The 26,411-nt window shown below is 38.0% G+C and overlaps 1 protein-coding gene across 1 annotated transcript in view; it reads left to right on the top strand.

The window, feature by feature from the left end:
* Positions 1-26,411, top strand: part of SLC26A7 (solute carrier family 26 member 7) — a gene marked incomplete at both ends in the record, with an annotated part of 294,025 nt that overhangs the window by 149,177 nt on the left and 118,437 nt on the right. The window contains 4 exons of the mRNA XM_081070238.1: positions 4,954-5,106; positions 19,932-20,014; positions 22,099-22,246; positions 26,198-26,311. Of these exons, the coding sequence (XP_080926364.1) occupies positions 4,954-5,106; positions 19,932-20,014; positions 22,099-22,246; positions 26,198-26,311 (498 nt within the window). The remainder of the gene's footprint in view (positions 1-4,953; positions 5,107-19,931; positions 20,015-22,098; positions 22,247-26,197; positions 26,312-26,411) is intronic.

The following is a 26,411-nucleotide window of genomic DNA, read 5'->3' as shown; positions in this document are numbered from 1 at the left end:
GGTGAGTTCAGTCCATTTACATTTAGGGTGATTATTGATACGTGAGGATTTCCTGTCATTCTATCTTTAGTTTTCTGGTAAGGCTGTGTCTCTATTGTTTCTTTGCCTTTTTGTTGTTGTCTATTATTTATGTGTGGTGGTATTTTAAGATGTTTCCCTCTGTTTTTCTTTTTATTACAGTATATATTTCAGTTCTGGACGTTTTTTAAGTGGTTACCCTTAAGTTTATGTAAAAGAAAGTTTGATATTTAGAGTATTCTTGTTTCTTTAGCACGCTTACTTTCTCTATCCCCATATTCCAGTTCAGGCCTTTACTCTCCCCCTTTTTATGTTTTGGTTGTCACAAATTGTCCCTGTTGATGGTGGTCGAATAGCCTTTTTTAGTATTCCTTGTAGTGCAGATCGTGTATTAGAGAATTTCCTCAGCTTCTGGATGTCTGGAAAGGTCTTTATTCCTCCTTCATATCTAAAAGAGATCTTTGCTCGATATATTATTCTTGTCTCATACTTTCTCTCTTTCAATAGTTTGAATATTTGGTTCCATTCCCTCCTAGCTTGTAGAGTTTCTGCTGAAAAATCTGATGATAATCTAATGGGCTTTCCTTTGTAGGTTACGGTCTCTTTTCCCTGGCAGCCTTGAGGATTCTTTCTTTGTCATTGATTTTAGACAGCTTCAACACAATATGCCTTGGTGAAGGCCTGTTGTGATTGAGGTAATTAGGTGTTCTATTTGCTTCTTGGATTCGAGGATCCAGTTCTTTCCACAAGTTTGGGAAGTTCTCATCGATGATTTGTTTGAATATATTCTCTGTTCCCTTCTCTCTTTCTTCTACTTCTGGTATGCCCATTATTCTTATATTGCTCTTTCTGATGGAGTCAGAAAGTTCTTGTAGAGTTCTTTCATTTCTTTTAAGTCTCAAGTGTCTTTCTTCTTCCATCTGTGTAAATTCCAGGTTCCTATCTTCGATGTCACTGATTCTTTCCTCCATCTGGTCAACTCTACTACCTAAGCTGGATATTTTATTGTTAATTTCTTCTATTGAGTTCTTAATCTCCAGAAATTCTATTTGGTTCTTTTTCAAAATTTGAATCTCTTTTGTAAAATGCTCATGGTGTTCTTTGATTGTGTTTCTGTGTTCATTATACTGCCTTTCTGTGTTTTCTTGCATCTCGTTCAGTTTTTTCAAAATTGCAATCTTGAATTCTTTGTCATTTAAATCACATATTTCCATATCTCTAAGTTCCTTTTCTGGAGACTTTTCACTTTCTTTCAGAGCTATCTTGTTGCCTTGGTTATTCATGGCAATCACTGATTTACTATTTCTCTTCCTAGACATCTACAGGAGTGTCTTGTGCAACAGGTTGATAGGTATGCGAAGAGCTTTTGAAGTTCCAAAGCTCTTTCTGCATCAGATTCAGAGCTGGTATGTTTCAGCAGTTCTGTTTACTCCTGCAGGGATCCGTCCAGATAGGTGGGGCCAGGGGTGGGGTGAGTTGTGAGAGATGGCCCAGAGCAATGGTGGCTACCACCACCACAGCCAGTCCTGCTTCCACAGCTCCCTCCCCTTGCCGGAACTAGTTGAGCTGCGAATCTGTGTCTGCGGTCCACAGTTCTCAGAACAGCAAATATTCTGTCCTTTGATTTGACACTGCTACTTTATTGCTTCTAGTACTGGCAGTTGGGGACGGGGTGAGCTCTGGGAGTGTAGGGAGGGGGTGGCTAGTCTCCGTGCCTAAGGCTTCCGTTCTCTGCTCGGCAGTGAGGGCTTAAACCACCGATTTCAGCCCTCTTCCCTTAGTCTTTGCTGCCATCAGCATTGGGTTCAGCCGTGTCATATGCTGCCCCCTCAGCCCTGTGGGCTGTTAGCCGAGCCCTGAGCCCTAGCAGTCTGAGTCCTTCCCTCTCCCGCAGGTACGGTGGTTCTGGGATGCAGTGAGCATGGAGCACTGAGCTAGGTCTGCGTCCTGCACCTGCGCGGCTCGGTCTTCGCACTTCTCCTCTCCCTCCTCTCCCGCTCACAGGATTCACCCACCTGGAGGTGAATTCAGTAGTGGGCCTCTTTTTCTTGCCTGCCTGCTGTGCAAGGAGTCCTTTGTGGGGTTATTTTTTTCGATTCGTTGTAAATTCTAGGGGAGCTATACCGAGGCTCACCTCACGCCACTATTTTTTCCGAATCCCCAGAAAAATATATTCCTAATCTTTTTTATAAGAACACCAGTTATATTTAATTAGGGCCAACATATATGACCTCATTTTACCTTAATACCTCTTTAAACCCTACCTTCATTCTAAGGTACTAGGGATTAGCACTTTAACTTATGAATTTGAGGGGGAAGAGCAATTTAGTCCATGATTGTGTCAAATCATCCCTAATTATTTGAAACCTGCTTTTCCCATTTAGCACCATAACAGGAATGCCTTTCCATGTCAATACAATATAGTGCCAAAAAATGTATATGCACTTTAAGAAATGAAAAAAACTATATTAAAATGGTAATATTCAATATATACCAATAACAAAAGATGAATACAAGTCACTTTGACTTCTGCAGTTACAAGAGGTGCTCAAAGTGGTTACTATCAGCGTCCCTACATTTCTGATTTTCTGATTATGGTGAACTACTGCTTGAACAACATTGACCAAAGTGTTAACATCTCTTAAAATGTGGACAGATATATTTGGCACCTCCACACGAAGGTGTGACAATTAAGTTCGTGAACTTGCCACCATGTACTTACATCGGCAGCACTGTAGAAACAGCTCTGTAAGGTTTCATAACCTTGATATATCAGTTTCTCACAACTGTGTTCGTGTTGACATGTGGTGGTGTCTTGCCGAGTGGCGTTCATTATTGCTATTGTGTGTTTTTGTGTGCCATCACGAGACTGTCTGAATTTGAATTAGAGCAATGAACAAACATTAAATTTCTTTTTAAACTTGACAAGAGTGGAAGTGAAATCAGGGACATGTTAGTCCAAATTTATGGGGATAATACCATGAAGAAAACAGCAGTGTACAAATGGACTAATTGTTTTTCTGAGGGGAGAGAGTGTATCACTGATGAAGAGAGTTCACAGCGGCAGCTAACAAGCAGAACTGATGAAAACATTGCAAAAAAATCATTGAATTGTGCATCAAAATCAATGGCTGACTGTGAAAAGCATAGTAGACCAAGTAAACATTGATAGAGAAACAGTTAGGAAAATTTTAACTGAAAATCTGAATGGTTTTTTGAAAACCATTTGTGCAAACAATGGTCCTAAAGAGGCTCACTGATGAACAAAAGCAAAGGAGAGTTGAATTTTGCTAAGACCTTTTGGAGAGGCAAGATGATGTTTTGGGCCACGTTATAACTGATGATGAAACATGGGTGTACCAATATGACCCTGAAACAAAGTGTCAAAGTGCACAATGGAACTCAGACTACTCTCCATGACTGAAAAATTTCCGTCAGTCCAAATCAAGAGTCAAAATGACGTTGCTAACTTTTCTTGATATCAGAGGGATTATTCATTATGAATTTGTACCAACTGGACAAACAGGTGACCAAGTTTACTGTTTGAAAGCACTGAAAAGACTGCATGAAATAGTTAGATGAAAACGACCTGAACTTTTCACCAACAATTCATGTCTCTTGCATTAGGACAATGCACTAGCTCAAAAAACATTGTCTGTGAGGGAGTTTTTAGGCAGCAAACAAATAACTATATGATCTATATAATAACTCACACGATCTGGCCCCCAATGACTTTATTTCTACCTGAAGATAAAGGAAATATTGAAAGGAAGACCTTTTGATGACATTCAGGACATCAACGGTAATACAGAGCTGTCTCTGATGGCCATTAGTTGGATACATATCGGCTTGAAGTTTTAGAAAGGGCTTTCATTTTATTCTTTTCTTTGACATTACTCCTACATTAATCCTACTTTCCTGCCAAGTCAGAAAAATTACCAAGTTACCAAGACTGAGAGTCTGATATTAATATATATGTATCACATCTTCTTCCTAGTTTCAGGTAAACTTTTTGATGTAGATATAATTTCAAATAGGCTTGCTTACTTTTAGAGAATTTGTTTTCAGGAAGTCATACACTCTTCTCCTTACATTCTATGCTCTAAATTTTACAAATGTGTATTTTAGGCAAAACGTTTTCCCCAGATTTCTTCCCCTTACTTCTTCTATGATTCATAACCTGTCTAATTCCTGTTTATCTACTTTAGGGAAGGCTCTTCTGACCACTAACACCTCTAAGACATATATACTTCTGGTGCTGTTTCTATGTTTATAGCATCATACTGCACTAATATATTGCTTTAATTAACAATTTATATACTAGACTGTAATCTCCCTGAATACTGAGGATTGTCTAAATTGTTCACCTTTGTAGACCTAGAACCGAGTGTAGTGCTTGGCATAAAGTATGTGGTAATGAACAAATAAATAAAATACTGAATCACTAAGAATATAATAATATTTTACATTAAGTCGAATATTATTTAAATACCAGCACTTAATTCCTTTGTGTGTGTACATTTGTATGGCTTATACATGTGTACATTTGAACATGGAGTTTGAGGGAGAATGGTGGGTTTCAAGTGAGCCTATAGTCTTCTCATTGCATTTAATGGTGATTACATGTAACTAATAAGTTTTAGCATCTTTGCCCATTGAAGTAGCTGGGAAGGAGAAGAATCATTCTCTCTAGTGCTGTCCTTATGTAAGAAGGAGCAAACCCTGAGTTTGATGGAAGAATCAGGCAAAGCAATTTTGTACACGCAAATGAATCAGAGCTTTGCACTAACCACCCTTCTACACCCCACTTTTTCACACTACAACCATTAATTGGTTTTCATAAAACATCACTGAGTTCATCTGGGGCCATATTTCAATGTTGTTGTATTATAGGAGACCCTGACTTTTGTTTGTATTTTTTTCTCATCACTGTAGATCTATGCATATGTATTTGAAAACATCAAGTCTGTTCAACTGGAAGCACTGCTTTTATCCTTGCTGAGCATTGTGGTGCTTGTTCTGGTTAAAGAGTTGAATGAAAAATTTAAAAGTAAAATTAAAGTTGTTCTTCCTGTTGATTTAATTTTGGTAAGTATGAAATCAACATTTAGCATTTGGCCTTACGTTTCCCAGTTGCAAACTGGCATGCCAAGGTTCACTATATTGTCTACAGTAACCCATAGTTACTCTGATCTCTCAATAAAAGAGGGCTAATTTGATGTACAATTCTGTAATTGTAACCCCAATAAACTTTAATTTAAAAAAAGTGCTAAAAATCACATGCTAGATTATGTCATAAAATGGCAGCCTGGGGTGAGCCTCTTGAAATATCCCCTGAAATTTACAACAAATTGAACAACTATAATTCCACAAAGGACTCCCTGAGCAGCAGATAGACAAGATGAAGAGATGCACAACTGTAGTCAACTAAAGGTGGGCAAATTGGGTGAGTAGGGGAGGAGGGATGGGGAAAATGTGGAGATGCGGGCCACGTGGATATAGGAGCAGACTGGAGTTCGGAGCTCCAAGCTCCCTGCAATCCAGAAGTACCTACCACAACCAACAGAGAGGGAAGAATTTGGACTGCTAGTGCTCCAGTTATGGCCCACAGTCCTCCTAAAGGATAAACGACACATAACATGGTTGAACCCAACACTCCGGGCAGAGACCTTGGAGCAAAGACTGAGGGGAGAAGGGTGAAAACTCCAGTTTAAGCCTGCTCTGCCAAGCAGAGGATGGAAGGCTTAGGCACAGAGCCTTGCCAACCCTTCCCTACCCTCACAGAACTTGTGCCACCCCTACCTGCCCAGTGCTAGAAATGGCATGATAGCAGTGTCAGATCAAAAGAACAGAATATTTGCAGTTCTGAGAACTGCAGCCACAGACTCGCAGCCCAACTAGTTCTGGGGAAGGGGAGGGAGGTTTGGGTGCAAGATGGGCTGGTCACTGCCATTGCTTTGGGCCACCTCTCACAACCGACCCAGCCTCTGTCCCCACCTATCTGGGAAGATCCCTGCAGGAGTAAACAGAGCCGCTGAAATACACAGGCTCTGAAACTGGTGCAGGAAGAGCTTTAGAACTTCAGAAGCTCTCCACATTCCCCCATGGAAGCAGTGCACTGTAACCCACATGACCTATTCACAGAGGAGAAGCCCACCTTCCAGGGAATCCCCCCATTGTGTGAAAAGCCAGAACAGTGCAGAGAAAATATAACACTATAGTGTGAGAGAGAATAAAAGTCTGCAATTGGAGGGAAAATAAAACATTCTACGAACACCTACTGGAAAACAAAAGAAAGGCTTCTTCCTATCAACCTGCTGCAGAACCCACTCCTGTTGATGCCTAAAAAGAGAAATAATAATAATAATAATAATAATAATAATAATATGAATAACGAAGGTAACAAGGCAGCTCAGAAAGAAAATGAAATGTCTCCAGAAAATGAACTTAAAGATATGGAAATATGGGACTAAATGACAGATAATTCAAGATTCCAGTTCTTAAAAAATGCAATGAGATGCAAGAAAACACACAGGCAGTTTAATGAAATCAGAAACACAGTCAAAGAAAAAAATGAACATTTTATGAAACAGACTGAAAATTTTAAGAAGAACCAAATAGAAACTCTGGAGATTAAGAACTCATTAAAGGAAATGAAGAATGAAATAGCCAGTTTAGGTAACAGAGTTGACCAGCTGGAGGAAAGAATCAATGATATCTAAGAAAGAAATCTGGAAAAGACATGATGAGAGAAGAGAGAGATGTAAGACTTAAAATAAATGAAAGAACTCTACAAGAACTTCCTGACTTCATCAGAAAAAGCAATATGATAACAATACGCATAGCAGAAGGAGAAGGCAGGGAGAAAGGAACGGAGAGTGTATTCAAACAAATAGTCAACGAGTACTTCCCAAACTTGCGGAAAGAACTGGATCCTCACATACAAGAAGCAAATAGAACACCAAATTACCTCAATCCCAACAAGCCTTCTCCACAGCAAATTGTATTGAGACTGTCAAAAATTAACAACAAAGAAAGAATCTTCAAGGCAGCCAGGGAAAAGAAGACGGTAATCTACAAAGGAAAGCCCATTAGATTACTATCAGATTTTTTAGAAGAAACTCTGCAAGTCTGGGGGGAGTGGAATCAAATATTCAAACTATTGAAAGAGAGAAATTATGAGCCAAGAATAATATATCCAGCAAAGTTGTCCTTTAGATATGAAGGAGGAATAAAGACCTTTCCAGACATACAGAAATGGAGGGAATTTTCTAACGCATGACCTGCACTACAAGAAATACTGAAGGAGGCTATTCGACTAGCAACAAAAAAGCAAAAGAATACAAAACCATGAGTAGTATTAGGAAGAGACAGAAGTAGGAAATGGCAACCCCTATACCAAATAGGACACTATGCACGTAAACATCACATACAGGGTAAAGAAGGAAAAGAAAAACCACTTAAAAAAAAGGAGGAAAAAGACAACTCGCTACTGCAGTGCAGAAATCAACTCACAGCATAAATAGTGATAATAAGTGACAACAAAAATAGAAAAGGGGAGACAGCAAAGGTCTGAACCGGCACAAGAGAATGGAGAAAGCAAGCATACTGAAGAAAATGGAATACTCTAAATATGAAACTTTCTTTTACATTAACTTAATGGCAACTACTCAAAAAAAGCCAGAATTGAAATATATAACATAAAAAAGAGGAAATACAGGGAAAAGTCATAGAATACCACCACACTGAAATAATAGACAGTAACAAAAAGGCAAAGAAACAATGAAGACACCAGCCTACCAGAAAACCAGAGATAGAATGATAGGAAATTCTCATGTATCAATAAGCACCCTAAATGTAAGTAGACTGAACTCACCAATAAAAAGGCACAGAGTAGCAGATTGGATCAAAAAACTAAACCCAACCATATGCTGCCTCCAAGAGACATATCTAAGATACAAGGACAAATGCAGATTCAAAGTGAAAGGGTAAAAACTGACACTCCAAGTAAATGGTATTGTAGCTATACTAATATCAGATGAAACAGACTTCAGGATAAAAAAGGTAACAAGAGACAAAGATGGACATTTCATAATGGTAAAGGGGACTATACAACAAGAAAACATAACAGTCATCGATATTTATGCCCCTAATCAGGGAGCACTGAAATATACCAAGCAACTACTAACAGAACTAAAGAGAGAAATTGACCAAAACACAATTATACTAGGGGACTTAAATACATCATTGACAGCTATGGATAGATCATCCAAACAGAAAATGAATATAGAAACAGCATCCCTAAATGACACATTAGGTGAAATGGACATAATTGACATTTATAGAGCAAGATTTTGGAAAACAATACCTCCAACAAGGGGCTAATATCCAAAACATATAAGGAACTCATACAACTCAACAACACCAAAAAAATCAAACAATCCAATTTAAAAATGGGCAAAGGACCTGATTAGTCATTTCTCCAAAGATACACAAATGGCTAATAGACCTATAAAAAAATTTTCAATATCACTAATCATCAGAGTAATGCAAATAAAAATCACAATGAGATATCACCTCACATCAGTTAGAATAGCTATCATCAACAAGACAAATTACAACAAATGTTGGAGAGGCTGTGGAGAAAAAGGAACCCTCATATACTCATGGTGGGAATGCAGATTGGTGCAGCCTCTATGGAAGGCAGTGTGGAGGTCTCTCAAAAACCTACGAATAGAATTACCGTATGACCCAGAAATCCATCTCCTGGGTATCTACCCCAAAAAATCTGAAAACATTTATCCGTAAAGATATATGTGTTCCAATGTTCACTGCAGCTTTATTTACAGTGGCCAAGACATGGAAACCAAAGTGCCCTTTGATAGATGATTGGATAAAGAAGTTGTGGTATATATACACAATTGAATACTATTGTGCCACAAGAAAAGATAAAATAGTACCATTTGCAACAACATGGATGGATCTTGAGATTATTATGCTGAGCAAAATAGGTCAGACAGAAAAAGGTGAGAACCATATGATTTCACTGATATGTGGAATATAAAACTGAAGGAACAAGACAAATAAAGAAACAAAAACTCATAGACATAGACAATAGTTTAGTGGTTACCAGAGGGTAAGGGTGTAGGTAGATAAGGTAGATGAGGGTAAAGGGATACAATATATGGTGATGGAAAGAAAACTCACTCTGGGTGGTGAACACACAATGTGATATATATAGATGATGTATTACAGAATTGTATACCTGAAATCTATGTAATTTTACTAACAATTATTGCCCCAATAAACTTTAATATATAAAAAAAAAAAAACCTAAAAAAGGAAGGCTAATTCATGTGGCTATACATTAATGCAAGAACAGGAAACATTTATTTTTCCCATATCTGACACTTTATTTTTAATTTTTAATTTTTTTTTATTAGTTTCAGGTGTACAAGACAAGGTAATACTTAGACGTTCATCATTTATATCCCTCACACTGGGAACCCCCCTCCCCCCATCCACTATCCCTCCGACCTCACACGGAGCCATCACATTACATATATAAATTTATAGTTGGCATTCATTAATGTTTAGCTTCTGGTGTACAATGCCATGATCAGGCATCCACAGTGTCCCTGAGGTGGTCTCCCAATAGGATGCATGTCCATCGGATACCCAACAAAATCTTTACAACATTATTGAATGCGTTCCCCAAATTAATTTTCAAAAAAACCTGAGGCCATCTTGTGGTTACCAGATGCTTCTTAATCCCTTCACCTTTCCCCTTATCCTCAACCCCCCCCCGCCCATCTAACAACTCTCGGTTTTTTCTTTGTGTCCCCAAAACTGTTTCTGATTAGGTCATTCACATATTCTTTTCTTTAGATTCCGCATATAAGTGAGATCATATGGTACTTGTCTTTCTCTTTCTGACTTATTTCACTGAACATAATGTTCTCTAGATCCATCCATGTTGTTGCAAATGATAAAATTTCTTTCTTCTTTATGGCTGCGTAATACTCCATTGTATAAATGTACCACAGCTTCTTAATCCAGTCGTCTACCGATGGGCATTTCGGTTGTTTCCATATCTTGGCTATTGTGTAAAGTGCTGCAATAAACATAGGAGTGCATACTGATTTTTGAATTGGAGTTTTGGATTTCTCCGGGTAGATGCCTAGGAGTGGAATTACTGGATCATAGAGTAGTTCCATTTTCAGATTCCTGAGATATCTCCATACTGTTTTCCATAGTGGCTGCACTAATCTGCAATCCCACCAACAGTGCACTAGCTTTCCCTTTTCTCCACATCTGCACCAGCATTTGTTGTTTGTTGATTTATTGATGATAGCCATTTTGACTGGAGTGAGGTGGTATCTCATTGTGGTTTTTATTTGCAATTCTCTGATGGTTACTGAGGTTGAGCATTTCTTCATATGTCTTCTTGCCTTCTGTATGTCCTTTTTAGAAAAATGTCTCCTCAAGTCCTCTGCCCATTTTTTAATTGGGTTGTTTGTTTTTTTGGAGTTGAGTTGAGTAAGTTTTTTATAGATTTGTGATATTAATCCCTTATCAGATATATCATTGGCAAATATCTTTTCCCATTCAGTAGGATCCCTTTTTGTTTTATTGATGGTTTCCTTTGCTGTGAAAAAACTTTTTAGTTTGATGTAATCCCACATGTTTATTTTTTCTCTTACTTCCCTCGCGCGAGGGGATATATCAGTGAAAATCTTTCTCTGGGTAATGTCCATGAAGTTTCTTCCTATATTTTCTTCTAGATATTTTATGGTTTCAGATCTTACATTTAAGTCTTTAAGCCATTATGAATTTGTTTTAGTATATGGTGTAAGGAGGTGGTCCAGATTCATTTTCTTGCATGTGTCTGTCCAGGTTTCCCAACACCACTTATTGAACAGGCTGTCTTTACTTCATCGTATATTCTTGCTTCCATTGTCGTAGATTAGATGGGCATATAGGCATGGATTTACTTCTGGACTCTCTATTCTGTTCCATTGATCTATGAGTCTATTTTTATGCCAGTACCATGCTGTTTTGATTACTGTAGCCTTGTAGTATAGTTTGAAATCAGGTATCGTTATACCTCCCACTTTGTTCTTATTTCTCAAGATTGCTGAGGCTATCCGGGGTCTTTTATGGTCCCATATAAATTTTAGGATTATATGTTCTATTTCTGTGAAAAACGTCGTTGGTAGTTTGATAGGAATTGCGTTGAATATGTATATTGCCTTAGGCAGTATGGACATTTTAACTATATTAATTCTTCCTATCCATGAACATGGAATGTGTTTCCATCTATTTATGTCTTCTTTCATTTCTTTCTTCAGTGTCGTATAATTTTCTGAGTACACATCTTTTACATCTTTGGTTAGATTTATTCCCAGATATTTTATAGTCTTTGGAGCAATTGTAAATGGAATTGTTTTTTTAATTTCTTCTTCTGATATTTTATCATTGGTATATACAAATGCAACTGATTTCCGAATATTAATTTTATATCCTGCTACTTTACTAAATTCATCTATCAGTTCTAATAGTTTCTTGGTGGAGTCTTTAGGGTTCTCTATATATAGTATCATATCATCTGCATGTAATGATAATTTTACTTCCTCCTTACCAATTTGGATGCCTTTTATTTCTTTCTCTTGTCTGATTGCTGTGGCTAGAACTTCCAGCACTATGTTGAATAGAAGTGGAGAAAGTAGGCAACCTTGTCTTGTTCCTGATCTTAGGGGGAATGGTTTCAGCTTTTCCCCATTGAGTATGATGTTAGCTGTGGGTTTGTCATATATGGCCTTTATTATGTTAAGATATGATCGCTCTATTCCCACTTTCTTAAGGGTTTTTATCATAAAAGGTTGCTGGATTTTATCAAATGCTTTTTCTGCATCTATTGATACGATCATGTGATTTTTATTTTTCATTTTGTTAATGTGGTGTATCACATTAATTGATTTGCGGATGTTGAACCACCCCTGCATACCAGGGATGAATCCCACTTGATCATGGTGTATGATCTTTTTAACGTATTGCTGAATTCTGTTCACTAATATTTTGTTGAGAATTTTTGCATCTATGTTCATTAGAGATATCGGCCTGTAGTTTTCGTTTTCTGTGGTGTCTTTGTCTGCTTTTGTGATCACGGTAGTACTCCATTGTATAAATGTACCACAGCTTCTTAATCCAGTCATCGACCGATGGGCATTTCGGTTGTTTCCATATCTTGGCTATTGTGTAAAGTGCTGCAATAAACATAGGAGTGCATACTGATTTTTGAATTGGAGTTTTGGATTTCTCCGGGTAGATGCCTAGGAGTGGAATTACTGGATCATAGGGTAGTTCTATCTTCAGATTCCTGAGATACCTCCATACTGTTTTCCATAGTGGCTGCACTAATCTGCAATCCCACCAACAGTGCACTAGCGTTCCCTTTTCTCCACATCCCCGCCAGCATTTGTTGTTTGTTGATTTATTGATGATAGCCATTTTGATTGGGGATAGGTGGTATCTCAATGTGGTTTTTATTTGCATTTCTCTGATGGTTAGTGAGGTTGAGCATTTCTTCATATGTCTTCTTGCCTTCTGTATGTCCTTTTTAGAAAAATGTCTCCTCAAGTCCTCTGCCCATTTTTTAATTGGGTTGTTTGTTTTTTTGGAGTTGAGTTGAGTAAGTTTTTTATAGATTTGTGATATTAATCCCTTATCAGATATATCATTGGCAAATATCTTTTCCCATTCAGTAGGATCCCTTTTTGTTTTATTGATGGTTTCCTTTGCTGTGAAAAAACTTTTTAGTTTGATGTAATCCCACATGTTTATTTTCTCTTACTTCCCTCGCGCGAGGGGATATATCAGTGAAACTCCATCAACTTTAAATGCTAGCCTTGCTGGATAAAGCAATCTAGGTTGCAGGCCTTTGTGTTCCATCACTTTGAGTATCTCCTGCCACTCCCTCCTGGCCTTCAATGTTTCTGTAGAAAAGTCATTTGATAGCCTTATGGGAGTTCCGTTGTATGTAACCTTCTGCCTTTCTCTTGTTGCTTTTAAGATTCTCTCTGTCTTTAAGCTTTGCCATTTTAACTGTAATGTGTCTTGGTGTGGGCCTGTTTGGGTTTATCCTGGTTGGAACTCTCTGCACTTCCTGGGCTTGTATGTTGGTTTCCTTCATCAGGTTTGGGAAGTTTTCAGACATTATTACCTCAAATATGTTCTCAATCCCTTGCTTCCTCTTTTTGCCTTCTGGTATTCCTATGATGCGCATGTTGTTGCGCTTGATGTTATCCCAGAGGTCTCTTAACCCATCTTCATTGTTTTTTATTCTTTTTTCTTTGTGTTGTTCAGTTTGAGTGATCTCTGCTAACTTGTCTTCTAAGTCGCTGATTCGGTCCTCTGCTTCATCTAACCTGCTGGTCATTCTTTCAAGTGAGTTCTTAATTTCGGTAATTGTGTTCTTTAGTTCTAGCTGGTTGTTCGTTAAGATTTCTACATCCTTTTTTAGTTCTAACTGGTTGTTGTTTATCATTTCTATATCCTTCTTTATGTCTTCTCTAAGCTCCTTAATCATTCTTATCACCAGTGTTCTGAATTCTGTCTCTGACAGGTTGGTTACCTCTGCTTCATTTGGTTCCAGTTGTGGAGGTTTCTTTTGTTCTTTTATTTGGGACATGTTTCTTTGTCTCCCCATTCTGACTGACTCTCTGTGTTTGCTTTGATGTATTAGGAAGATCCCCTAGAGCTCTTAGTTCTTGCTGGGTTATCTTATGTAGTATGTGTCCTTTATATTTGATTTGGACAACTTCGTTCTTCTCCTCTGCATGTGCTCCACAGGTGGCTCGTGTGTTTAGTATATTGTCCTGTTCAAGAAGAACTTTAATTGCTTTTTTCTTGTGAGTAGGTGGGTTTAACTCCTAGGCCGTCTAGTTGTGAAACTTGGCTCTGCCCACTGCAGGGTGTTCTGCTGGGTGAGGGTTGGCCACTTAAATGAGGTTTGGCCTCTATGGGCTCTTGTGCCTTCAGAGAATTCCCTCTGGGTGTGTGACTTGTAGGTCAAACCTGGTAGTACTCTGGTTTGGTCCAGAGTTGGCTTCTGGATATGTTGAATCTTGTGCCTCTTAAGCTGGGCTCTGTAGGGACAGTTTTAGCACAAATCAAGTTACCAAGCACAACAACAACAAAGAAAACAAATCTAGTACATTCAGATGTAAAATACAACCGACAATCCCCACTCAACATAGGCAAAGATATCAAAGAAATAAAGGCAGAACAAAGCAAATCACAACAAGCAGAAAAGAAACAAAAAGAAAAAAACAAAAAAAATAAAAAAACAACAACAACAACAAAAAAGAAGACCAGGCAAAGCAAAACAGAAAGCAGCACCAGTCTTGGCTTAAGCCCACCAAGTAATCTCCACGTTGTCCTCCGCTGTGCCAAAGAGTTCCCTGCCTATTGTCAGGCAGCGTTGGTCACCTGGTGCCCAGAGTGAATTTGGGAGTGTAGATTTAAATGCGAGGGGTTGAAGGGTCTGGATGACAGTTTTCAGAGAGACCGTGCAGTTTCTGTCCTTTTCTGCACAAATGCACGCTGAGACTAGCTCCACCAGACCTGTGCCCAGTACTCCTGAGTCTTAGGGCCCTCCTTTCGTGGGTGTGTGGGAGGGGGTGGGCGGGAGATCTCTCAGCTGCTGAAAGCCGGGAGCTGCGTCTGCCGCTTACTGCTGAACTCAGGGAGTGCTTCCGTGGTTGCCCTTGCCCTGCCCCAGGCCAGCCAGACAGGGTGGGGCCTTGGGATGAAGGGGTCTTTTCTCTCTCAGGCCAGCCACGTCACACTCCTCCCACGGCCCAAAAAGGTGGTGGCTGGGGGTGTGGGAGTCTCCTCTCTCCTCGTTCAGCGAAAATCCCCTCCTCCCAGCCTCTTCCAAAGGTCTGAGCTGGCTGCCACTCTTCCTAGTGCCTGAGCACAGACGCCCCTCTGTAATCTGACACTACTCCTCAGTTCAGGGGTCAGTTTAAGTTCCTGGAAGGGCGGGGGGAGGGTTCGAAAAGTGGGGTGAGGGGCCCAGGTGTGGCGTCTGAGTTCTTTGTCTGCCCTAGGGCCCACGAGCTGCCCGCCCTGGCGGGAGCGATCAGCTGTGGGACGCAGGGAAAGAGCCCACCTCCTGGACCCTGCACTTACCGCTGCACCCTGGGCTTCCGTGGGACTCTAGAGTCCCGGGTGCTGCCTGCCACTGCTGCTGTGTGCACGCTACAGGGCCGCGGCTCTACCATTGGGGGTGGGGAGAGCGAGGTGCGTTTCCTCTTGCCCTCCTCGCTTTTCTCCCTGCTCGCCCAACTAGCGCACTCCAAAGCAAACCTTCCACGAGTCTCCGCTCCGTCCTGGGAACAGCGCAGCGCAGTGGTTGCTGTCTGGCCTGGGCTCTGCCGTGGGGGGGGTGCGTTTCCACTTTGCACCCCTCTCTCCTCTCCCGCTTGCCCAACTAGCGCACCCCAAAGCAAACCTTCCAGGAGTCTCCGCTATGTCCTGCGGGCCGCGTGGCGGTCGCCCTCGGGCCTCGGCTCCGCCGTGGGGAGGCTGTCGCGCTTCCACTTTGCTGTCCTGCCTCCTCCTCTGCTCGCAATCAGCGCGCACTTTCAGGTAATTCCTCCTGGAGATGAATTCAGTAGTGGACCTCTTCGTCTTGCCTATCTGCTGTGCAGGGAGTCCTTTGTGGAGTTACTGTTGTCCGATTAGGTGTAAATTCCAGGAGAGCTTTACAGAGGCTCACCTCATGCCGCCATTTTGATCTGGAAGCCAAGAACAGGAAACATTTTGACCCAATAATTTTAAAAAGGAGGCACACATGTTTTCCATTTACACACCATTTCTCATATGCTTGTAATTTTTTTTACATAAATAAGAAAACATATAACCTAAGATTTTGATTATGGAGACATTTCTAAGGGTGAAAATCAAAAGATCTCTGTCATGATTTTCCCTTAAGCAATAACAAAATCATACCACATTGTAATGATTTGACATCTGTATGATATGCATAGAAATATTATCAATTTACAAATGCCCATTAATGATTGGCAGATCTATTAACACTTTTTTCCTGACCTAATTTTGCTTTATTGAAAGGCTACTCATAATTTTCACTGGCCAGGGTTGATTGTCTGAGATATTTTTGTTGTTGTTGTACTTGGCAAAGCAATAAATTATACTGTGCTCCATAAAGGTTTATAACATTAAAAGATACATTTTGAAATTTCAAGAGCTTCTACTGAGAACTCTTAACTAAAAGCCTTAAATTGGAAAGGAAATGTTAACACAACCGCAGTCTACTAACTTATCATTAGTTGGCTTTAGTATTTTTTAATGGTCTTTGGTTTATACATGTATATGAAAAGCCATGTCTAAATAATTTCACTTATTGAAATATTCCTTTATCATGCTTAAATGATGTAAGTTTATGTAAATGTATAAGGTTACCACATTAAAAACTGTCTCTAAGGGATATGGCTTATTTGTGTAAAACTAAGATGGATGGCTTCTTTCCATAATTAGGCCTTGTATGATTCTATACTCTTGATAATTTGTGGAGATATGTTTGACACATGTGATCTATATTACATGTGTGTGTTTCTATTTCAAATAAGCCATAAAATTGGAAGGTACTATGATTATTGGTAGTTATTACAGCAACAACTGTGAACCATTTTATTTTATTCCAAAGTTCTGTAGGCATTAAGAAATTCTTATCATATGTTTGGAAGCTTTATTACATAAGTTTCATGAAGCCAGAATTGAAAATAAACTCAGGGAAGAAGAACCTTGAGCTAGCATTTAAACAGTTGCTTATTCAATGTAAAAATAATAAGAATTATCCTTATTAAAAAGTATAAGGTAATCTTTACACAGTGTTGTCCTTAATATTTGCAAGACCCAAGGCAAACTATAACTTAAAAGTTACACTTCAAAATGTTAAATAAAACAGGTTCTCCTTCCCTATCTGACTAAAACACCTTAACGATTACCTTGAAAGGCAAGTTAGAATAAAGAATTCACCTGATCATTTGAGTTCTGCCAGAATATGGCAGCATGGGGGGAGCCAACCCCTTGGTCCGCCCCTTTTCTTCCTACTCCAGCTGTATCCCACCTACAAGGGGATTGATGTATATCTATATATCCATATCTATATCTGTATTTATATTATCTATCTATCTATCATCTATCTGTCTGTCTGTCTATCTATCTATCTATCTATCTATCTATCTATCTATCTATCTATCTATCATCTATCTATCATCTATCCTTGCTCCACTATACAGGCTCCAAACACCTCTTCACTCTTCTACCACCACACCTGTTCCTTAGTCTTCCCTTGGATCACAGTGGGAGGATAGACTTGGGGAATATACTCTGGAAACAGGTTTGGGGACATTTGGGCAGGAAATTATATATTCCTGATTATCCAGAGTGTGGTTCAGAAAGAAGGGTACAGGTTTGAGTTGGGCATATCCATTTGCCCTCACAAAGCTCCAATCCAATGAAGAGGGCTCAAAAACAGAGAAGGGCCACAGTAGAGCCCTCTAAATCATAAAGCCTGCCTGGGACAGGTTCCTCTCTTACACAGGTCTAAGAGTAGCTCTAGCCTTATACACACATATAATATCGAAGACAGACCAATGAGTGGACTGATAAAGGAAGTTTAATTATGTTAAAGAAATATAGTGAGGAAGTAAGATCCTGTCTAAAAGTCCAATTCAGTGGCTTAGGTTGCTTAATTTTAATATTCGTTATGTGTATTGAACATCATGTATGCTTCCATTTTCAATAATGATGGAGGATCTTGTGGCTATAGTACGTTTTTCTTTATAGCTCACAGTATTCTCTAACCTGATATAAATATTTCATGAAAATTATTAGCAATTAAATTTATTAATTGAGTTAGGAATTTTTGAATATGTTAATACTTCTAATTCTAACCTAATAGCCTATATTTTTAACCACTACTATCTCATTTAGAAAATATTATTATATCACAATATTTATAAGTAGGGTATTAATAATTAAATATTCCTTATTTTGCTAGTGTGATTTTGCTATATGATTTTTCTGGCCATAGATATGCTGAATTTGTACTTTAAATAGAATATTGGTGTGTCTCTTTTTAACAAAAGTATAGTAGATGAAGTGTGATTAAAAAATATGGTGAATATTTAAACTAAAAAATTATTACAGTAGAAGACACATTGCCATTAATCCCCCTCAAAACACTCCCCCTCACTTTGAACACACTTATCCCATCGTTCTTGCCACTTTCTGAAGCAGTTCTGGAAGTCCTCTTTCATTAGTGTCTTTAGTTGCACTGTCATGGCTGCCTCAATGTCCTGAATCACTTTGAGTTTGGGGAAGAGCCAGAAATCTCACTGTGCCAGATCTGGTGAATAAGGTGGAGGAGAATACACCATTACATTTTTATTTGACAGAAATTGCCATATACCAGAAGCTATGTGTGACACGGAATGTCATCGTGAAGGTGGATGATTTATGGAACACTTTAAACTACACCTTCTCTCAACCATAGCTCACACCCAACTGACTGCACCAAACAAGTTGAAACTTGTCACACACTGTTACTAAGGTTCCACGCACCATTTCCCATGTTGAAGATCCCTGCCACTTCATTGGATGGCACTTGGCAGCAGCATTCACTGTGTTTCTCGATCACAACAGAAAGGCTCCATGTCATACATCACTTCTGGTTTGGCAATTTCTGTCAAGTAAAAACATTACAGTGTGTCCTCCTCCACTTTATTCACCAAATCTGGAACTGTGCAATTTCTGGCTCTTCCCCAAAGTTAAAATGACCATGAAAGGTAAATGTTTTGAATTTATTAAGGACATTGAGGCAGCCACACAGTGCAACTAAAGACACTGATGAAAGAGGACTTCCAGAACTGCTTCAGAAAGTGGCAAGAATGATGGGAGTATTTTGAGGGGATTATGGCAGTGTGTCTTTTACTGTAATATTTTTTTTATTTAAACACTCACTGTATTTTTGTATCATACCTTGTATAAATAATTCTAAACTGATACCAAACTGATACCATAACCATGTGAAATTTCCAGTACCTATTAAAACTATCAGAAGAATGAAAAGGGATTATAAAAATAAATGGAAAACATTAGGTGGCATGGCTGGTAAGACAAAGGCTGACCTAGGTTCTGAACATGCATTTAAAGGTGATCGTGGATATAAGCAGAGAACACTTAATCTTGCTTGTCATATGTCATATGTCATCTATCATACCATATAACAGAGTGTAGGGTACCTGAGACTCTCTGGAGTATATTTTACTTCAAGAATTAGTAAAAGCTCAAAATCTGCAAGGAAACTGTAAATCATTATTAATTACTAACCTATATTAAGAACATTGATGCAATATCTCAAAACATGCTATTTTATAAATCATCCCTTCATGTCACAAAAGAAAAGTGTTTAGGTTGATTGTGATGTCTTACACACACACACACACACACACACACACACACACACACACACACACCCCTATAGTCTTTGTTTTGCTCCCCTTCAAAATTATGCATAAGTGGGTGGTCCCAGGGTAGGGTATTAAATAGGCAGGGTAGGCTATTAGAAAAAAACTCCACAAAAATCATATTATGGGAAAGCCATTTATTTTTTGAGACTGCAAATAAAGTGCTCTCAAATTTCAGAGGGATTTTTTTATTTTTAAATTTCTTAATTTTTAAAAATCTGTACAAATACTACATTACTCTTGATGATCATGAGACACATGAACAATATTTACTTTTAAAAATAGTTTTTAAAAAGAAGTTTGAAAGGCTAGTAATAATTTTCTTTTTCTTTTTTCAAATGGAACCACCAGATTATTGCTGCATCATTTGCTTGCTATTGTACCAACATGGAAAACACATATGGATTAGAAGTAGTTGGTCATATTCCAAAAGGGTAATATAGTCATTTTTCTTATTTGTTTGTTTGTTTGTTTGTTTGTTTGTTTTTGATAGTGGAAGGGACTGTTGGTAGGTGGTATGGATTTTATTCTTTTAAAGTCCATGTAGGGGACAAAATTCTAATTAATTTCTATTTTAAATGATAAAAACAAACTATGCATTTAGAAAAACAGTAACTTCTTAGACTACTTACCTATAACTAGGAAAGTTAATAAATATATTATACAGAATTGCTTCAGGTAAAAAACTTGGAAATTATTGACAATGATATTTGGAAAATAAATGGAGGGCATTCAATTTCCAAATTAGAGTCATGCTGCAGGATTTAGTCTTCTCCATTCCACTCACATATACTTATGTATACAAGCATTATCTGAAACAGTAAACCCGTAGGCCTGGGTAGTATATAATGGTGAGGGACAGCGTGGACTGGAGAAGAGGGCATTGTTCTCTACCTGTCTTAAAGCCTTTCTCTGGAAACCAAGAGGAAGGTTAACAAAAAGTGTTTACCCTAAAAGGATAAAACGTTGTTCCAAATATAGCCTGAAAGAAAACAAAGGCATCTATGGGACAAGATGGTTATTTCCTTCTGATGGGCTGTATACACACCAATATTTATAAATTTGGGGTAAAGTTATAGTTTCTGAATCCTCTGTATTTCAATCTTGTAATCCAAAATTTTGATTTCTAACTACATTAGAATGGAGGCAAAGTAGAAAATTTTCAGAGATTAAAAAGATAATTAAAAAGAATCTTCAGCCTTTATGCAGTTACAGACTAATGGTTGATTATCTGAATCAACTTGTGTTTTCTAAAGGGTTATATACATTTCCACCTTTAAAAGTCAGTTTATTCTTTCTTTCTAGATCAGTTGATTATTATTAATAATTAGGAAAGATCAATTTTCATGAAACAAAAGTTTTTATACTTTGAAATGGTAGCACTTTTGTATAACATATATTTTAGGGCCTCTAATTATACAAATCAATTTGTTTGGTAGTAAACTTTAGCAAGTGAGTAAAAAAATCATGCATCTCTTCTATCCATTCTAATTGTCCTTTATTTTGAGTGGCTTTTCCAGACCAAACCTTTTAAGGAATCAAAGAAAGAGGGTAGCATTGAAATTAGATGGAGCTGAGATTGAATCCCAGCTCTACCATTCATTCTGTGATTTGGATACATTACCTAACCTTTCTCAAAATGGTTTCTTCTCCATGCAGCTAATACTATTAAAGGGCTGAGCACTCTATTTATATACTAGGTATTAAGTCAGCATGAATTCTCTTTCCTTTTCTTCTAATTTTGCCGCAGGGGAAGTTTTGTGTGTTTTTTTTGTTTTTGTTTTTGTTTTTTTTTGAGAGGAAGTAAGTCTCCCAAAGAATCACTGGGATAAATAAATGATGATACCATGCTTAGCTCAAGTGGTTTTCAAAAGACAACAAGACAATGGGTAGGTATTAGTTGAAAGAAATATTTTAAATAGTTCTTTAAAACTGAGAAACGGTTAACTGTGTTCCTATATTTTGCAACAGAGGGTAGATGGAGCCTTTATACACATTTTTCTTAACATACGTGATGCATAGTTAAGTGTGCTGTGAAAGTTAAAAATATAATTAAGATTATGAACTCAATGCAAATTTAGGGATTAACTCAAGAATTGTAGTTCACAGTAAACTAGTGTTTTCATAAACCACTATGGTATTCAAGGCAGGGAATACTGTCCCTAATGCCAGCCAAATAAATATTTGGAAAGATTTAAATGAAAGTATGCTCCATATATGCTTTTGTTCTGATACAGGACATTTTTGTCTAGTTAGAATTCCTGTAATGTAACCTGAATTCCCTGCGTGTAAATGACAGATGCATAGAGTTTTCCCTGTGGTGTTCCTTGTGATTTTGCTTTTCTGCTAAATAATGTTAAAAAGAAAGGACTTCAAACGGCAAGGCTGCTTGGTTTTCTCATGGGTATTTTACTTGTTCTATGTAGAATTAGAGTCATTATCATAGTTGAATTCATTGCAACTTGTTATAGAAATTACATGAAAATTGATGCCTTCACTATGGTATTTCATTCCACAGAATTCCTCCACCTAAAGCTCCCTCAATGAATGTCCTCTCTGCAATAATCACAGAAGCCTTTGGAGTGGCACTTGTAGGCTATGTGGCCTCACTGGCTCTTGCTCAAGGATCTGCCAAAAAATTCAAATATTCAATTGATGACAACCAGGTGGAGTATGCCCCAGCCCCTCTCCATAGCTTTTGTGTCATTGTATTGTGCATTCCCAGGTCCTACAAATGCTGAACTTATGAAAAATATAACTTTCCTAAGTGTATAGCAAGAATGGGTGTAAGAAAACAAAAGAAAAATCTCTAAATCATTTAGAAAAAGCTAAAAATCTGGACTTCATGGGTTGGTTTACAATTTTCATTTATTTTTAGGAAAAAGGCCATCTTGGTATTCTTTTTAGTTTGCTTTTATGAGAGAATCTAAATATATTTATCATTGCATACTTACTTTTAAAAATTATAGATTTTAAAGTACAAATAATACTAGTATTATTCTTCTTAGTAAAAACACTAAAGGATGTGAGAGTCTATTTTTAGAATAATACCAAAGGATGAAGATAACGTTGATCATAATTCTGCCAGTATCTTGTTTTAAGCCCTGTGGCCTTATATTCCTGTCAGTCTGAAGAGACATCTGCTGAATACTGGTTAAGAATGCCAAATTACCTGTGTTTAAATCTCACTCTGATACTATGTACCCTTAATTGTTTCTGTATCCCAGTTTTGTCATCTGTAAAAAAGCAGATTTATTTATTCAACAGATCTGTATTGAATACTACTAATGTACCAGACACTGGTCTAAGGACAACGGATATAACAGTGAATAACACAGACCATTTCTCTCTTCATCTCAGAACCTCCCCGTGGCTTCCCCTCATACTCATGAATAATCTATTAACCAAGGTTTACCATGTAAGGCCCATGTAAGGCCACCATCCCTTTTTCTCTCTGATCTCATATGCCTTTTATACTCTGTTCTAGCCACACTTGTTGCCTTGCTTTTCCTTGAACCCTCTCATGTTTCTGGCTCAGGATATTTGTACTTGCCCTTCCCTTTTCCAGGAACTGTATCCCCCCACTTCCAGATATATGCATGCCTCCTTTATTCAAATAAATGTTCCCTTCTCAGGGAGGACTTCATTGGTAAGCTAAAGTCCTAAACTCAAGATTTTCCACTCCCTCCCCTGCTTTACTTTCTGTATTAATCTTGTTTATTTTCAGCATTTCCTCACTAGAATACCAGTTCTACAAGAGCTGAGATATTTGTTGTTTACTGGCAACAGGAGAGGCAGGAAAACATTAGGAGCTTTTTGCAATAATCCAGGTGAAATTCGATGATTTGGACCAGGATGTAGCAATTGAGGAGATGGGAAGTGGACAGATTCTGAATTGAATGTGGATACAATCTGGGAGAAAGGGAAGGGGTCAATAATACTGTCATGTGCTGCTTAACAACAGGGATACATTCTAAGAAATGTATTGCTAGGAAATTTTGTCATTGTGCAAACATGACAGAGTATACTTATACAAAGCTAGATAGTATAGCCTACTGCACACTTAAGCTATATGGTACAGCTTATTGCTTTCAGGCTACAAACCTGTACAGCATATTACTATATAAAACAACATGTGATTAAACCAAGCACAAGATAAAATAACACAATCAAGAAACATGGTAAACACAAAATGTATGAGGCTGCTTACAAGCATCAAAGGATGTACTATTTTATAGCAAAAGGTTTTTAATAAGTAGAAAGAGTACATGCTAAAATAATGATAAAAGGTATAGTATAGTAAATACATAAATGGGGAACATAGTCATTTATAATTATTATCAGGTAATACATAATGTACATAACTATATATGCTGTATACTTTGATATGACTGGCAGTGCAGTAGTTTTGTTTACACCAGCATCATCACAAATGTAATATGTTGCAATACAATGTTACAATGCTTATGATGTCACTAGGTGATAGGAATTTTCAGCTCTATTATAATCCTATGGGACTACTCTCATATATGAGGTATGACAATTAAGTTCGTGAACTCATTCTAGAAAAAGTGCTACGTTAACTCATTGCTGAATATCACTATGGTCACCTTTGAAGTACTCCTTTTGGGAAGCCATACACCAATGCCAGCACCTAGTCCACCCTTAAAAGCAATTTTAGAACTCTTTCTGGAATAACCATCAGAGCTGTCATCATATTATACTTGATGTTCTGATATCATCAAAATGTATTGCTTTCAATATTTCCTTTATCTTCAGGTAAAGAAAAAAGTCATTGGGAGATAAGTCAGGTGAGTAGGGAGTGTGTTCCAATACAGTTATTTGTTTACTGGCTAAAAACTCCCTCACAGACAATGTTGTGTGAACTGGAGCATTGGCCTGATGCAATAGCCATGAATTGTTGGCGAAAAGTTCAGGTCGTTTTCATCTAACTTTTTTACGCAGCCTTTTCAGCACTTCCAAACAGTAAACTTGGTTAACTCTTTGTCCAGTTGGCACAAATTCATAATGAATAATCCCTCTGATATCAAAAAATGTTAGCAACATCATTTTTGACTCTTCATTTGGACTGACAGAACTTGTTTTGGTCATGGAGAGTTGGGTGACTTCCATTGGGTACTTTGACAATTTGTTTCAGGGTTGTATTGGTACACCCATGTTTCATCACCATTGATAACATGGCCCAAAACATCATGAAAAGGTCTTGGCAAACTTCAACTCTCCTTTGCTTTTGTTCATCGATGAGCTCCTTCAGGACAATTTATGCACATGCCTTTCTCATGCCAAGATTTTCAGTTAAAATTTTCCTGTTTCTCTATTTATGTTTACTTGATCTGTTATGCTTCTCACAGTCAGCTGATGGTTTTGATACACCATTCAATGAATTTCTGCAATGTTTTCATCTGTTCTGCTTGTTTCTCACTGCCCTGACTTCTCTTCATCAGTGATGTGTTCTCTCACCTCAGAAAAATGTTTAATCTATTTGTACATTGCCATTTTCTTCATGATATTATCCCCATAAACTTGGACTAACATGTTCCTGATTTCACTTCCATTCTTGCCAAGTTTAACAAGAAATTTAATGTTTGTTTATTACTCTAATTCAAGCTCAGACATTCTTGGAATGGCACACAAAAACATGCAAAATAATAATGAATGCCACTCAGAAAGACACAACCACACATTGACAGGAACACAGTGATGAGACACTGATATACTAAGGTTATGAAACCCTTACCAAGCTGTTTGTACAGTGCTGCCAATGTAAGTGCACAGCGGAAAGTTTGCAAACATAATTGTCAGACCTCATATGTGGTCTGTCATTGACTACAATGTCATTAGAGGCACATGACTGTAGTATCTGTGAAACTTTAGGCCCAAGCATTTGGAACTTGAGATGGGGAAGAATGTGGAAGGACCAGGTTGGGATAGTAGACCCAGTTATGTTTGGGATACCTGTTAGCTATCCAAATGGACATGAGTGAGTAGCAAGTTGGCTATATAAGTCTGAAGTTCAGAAGGCTGGAGATATAGTTTTGGAGTTGTTAATGTGTATTTGGGTAGCTAAGATATAGATATTTGTGATTGGTTATATGAGAAGGAACTACAAAAGAAATTGAGAAGTGTGGCCAAGGAGGTAGGAGGAAACGAGGTGGGTGTGAGGTCCTAGAAGGACCTAGAAGGAGCACTTGAGGAGGAAATGAGTGATTGTGTCAAATGCTGCTTTTAGGCCAAGTAAGGTAGGAATTTACCATTGTGGAGGTCATTGAATGGAAGGAACAAAAGCCTTGATTATAGTGATTTAAAAGATAGGAGAGAAATTAGCAACAGAGACAATAAATAACTTGTACTTTCCTATAAGGTTTTTATGAGGATTAAATGAGTAAAGTGCTTGGGACAGTTTCTAGCTCATTGTAAACACTCAATAAATATTAGCTTTTTGTTTTGTTTTGTTTTGTTTTAAAATGGTTAAATCATAACTAGTGGAGAGAACAGAAATTGAATACAAACAAATCTCATTCTTTGACAAGTTGCACCTGTGTTCTCTGAAAGTTGTTATTAAGAAATGATATAGCCTCCCATTATCAATCTTATAGGAGTTTTTGGCTCATGGTCTCAGCAACATGATTTCTTCATTTTTCTTCTGCATACCAAGTGCTGCTGCCATGGGACGGACCACTAGCCTATACAGCACAGGAGCAAAGACACAGGTAACTTCGTTGTCTAGCAGGGACAAAACCACTGCTGGGCCTTTACTCTCCTGAGAGAGTTGGAGGAGTGAGTTTCTCTCTAAAGTCCTGAAAATATTTT

This window comes from Rhinolophus hipposideros (assembly GCF_964194185.1).
Source record: "Rhinolophus hipposideros genome assembly, chromosome: 13".
Lineage (NCBI taxonomy): Eukaryota > Metazoa > Chordata > Mammalia > Chiroptera > Rhinolophidae > Rhinolophus > Rhinolophus hipposideros.
This window is presented reverse-complemented; position numbering and strand designations above follow the sequence as displayed.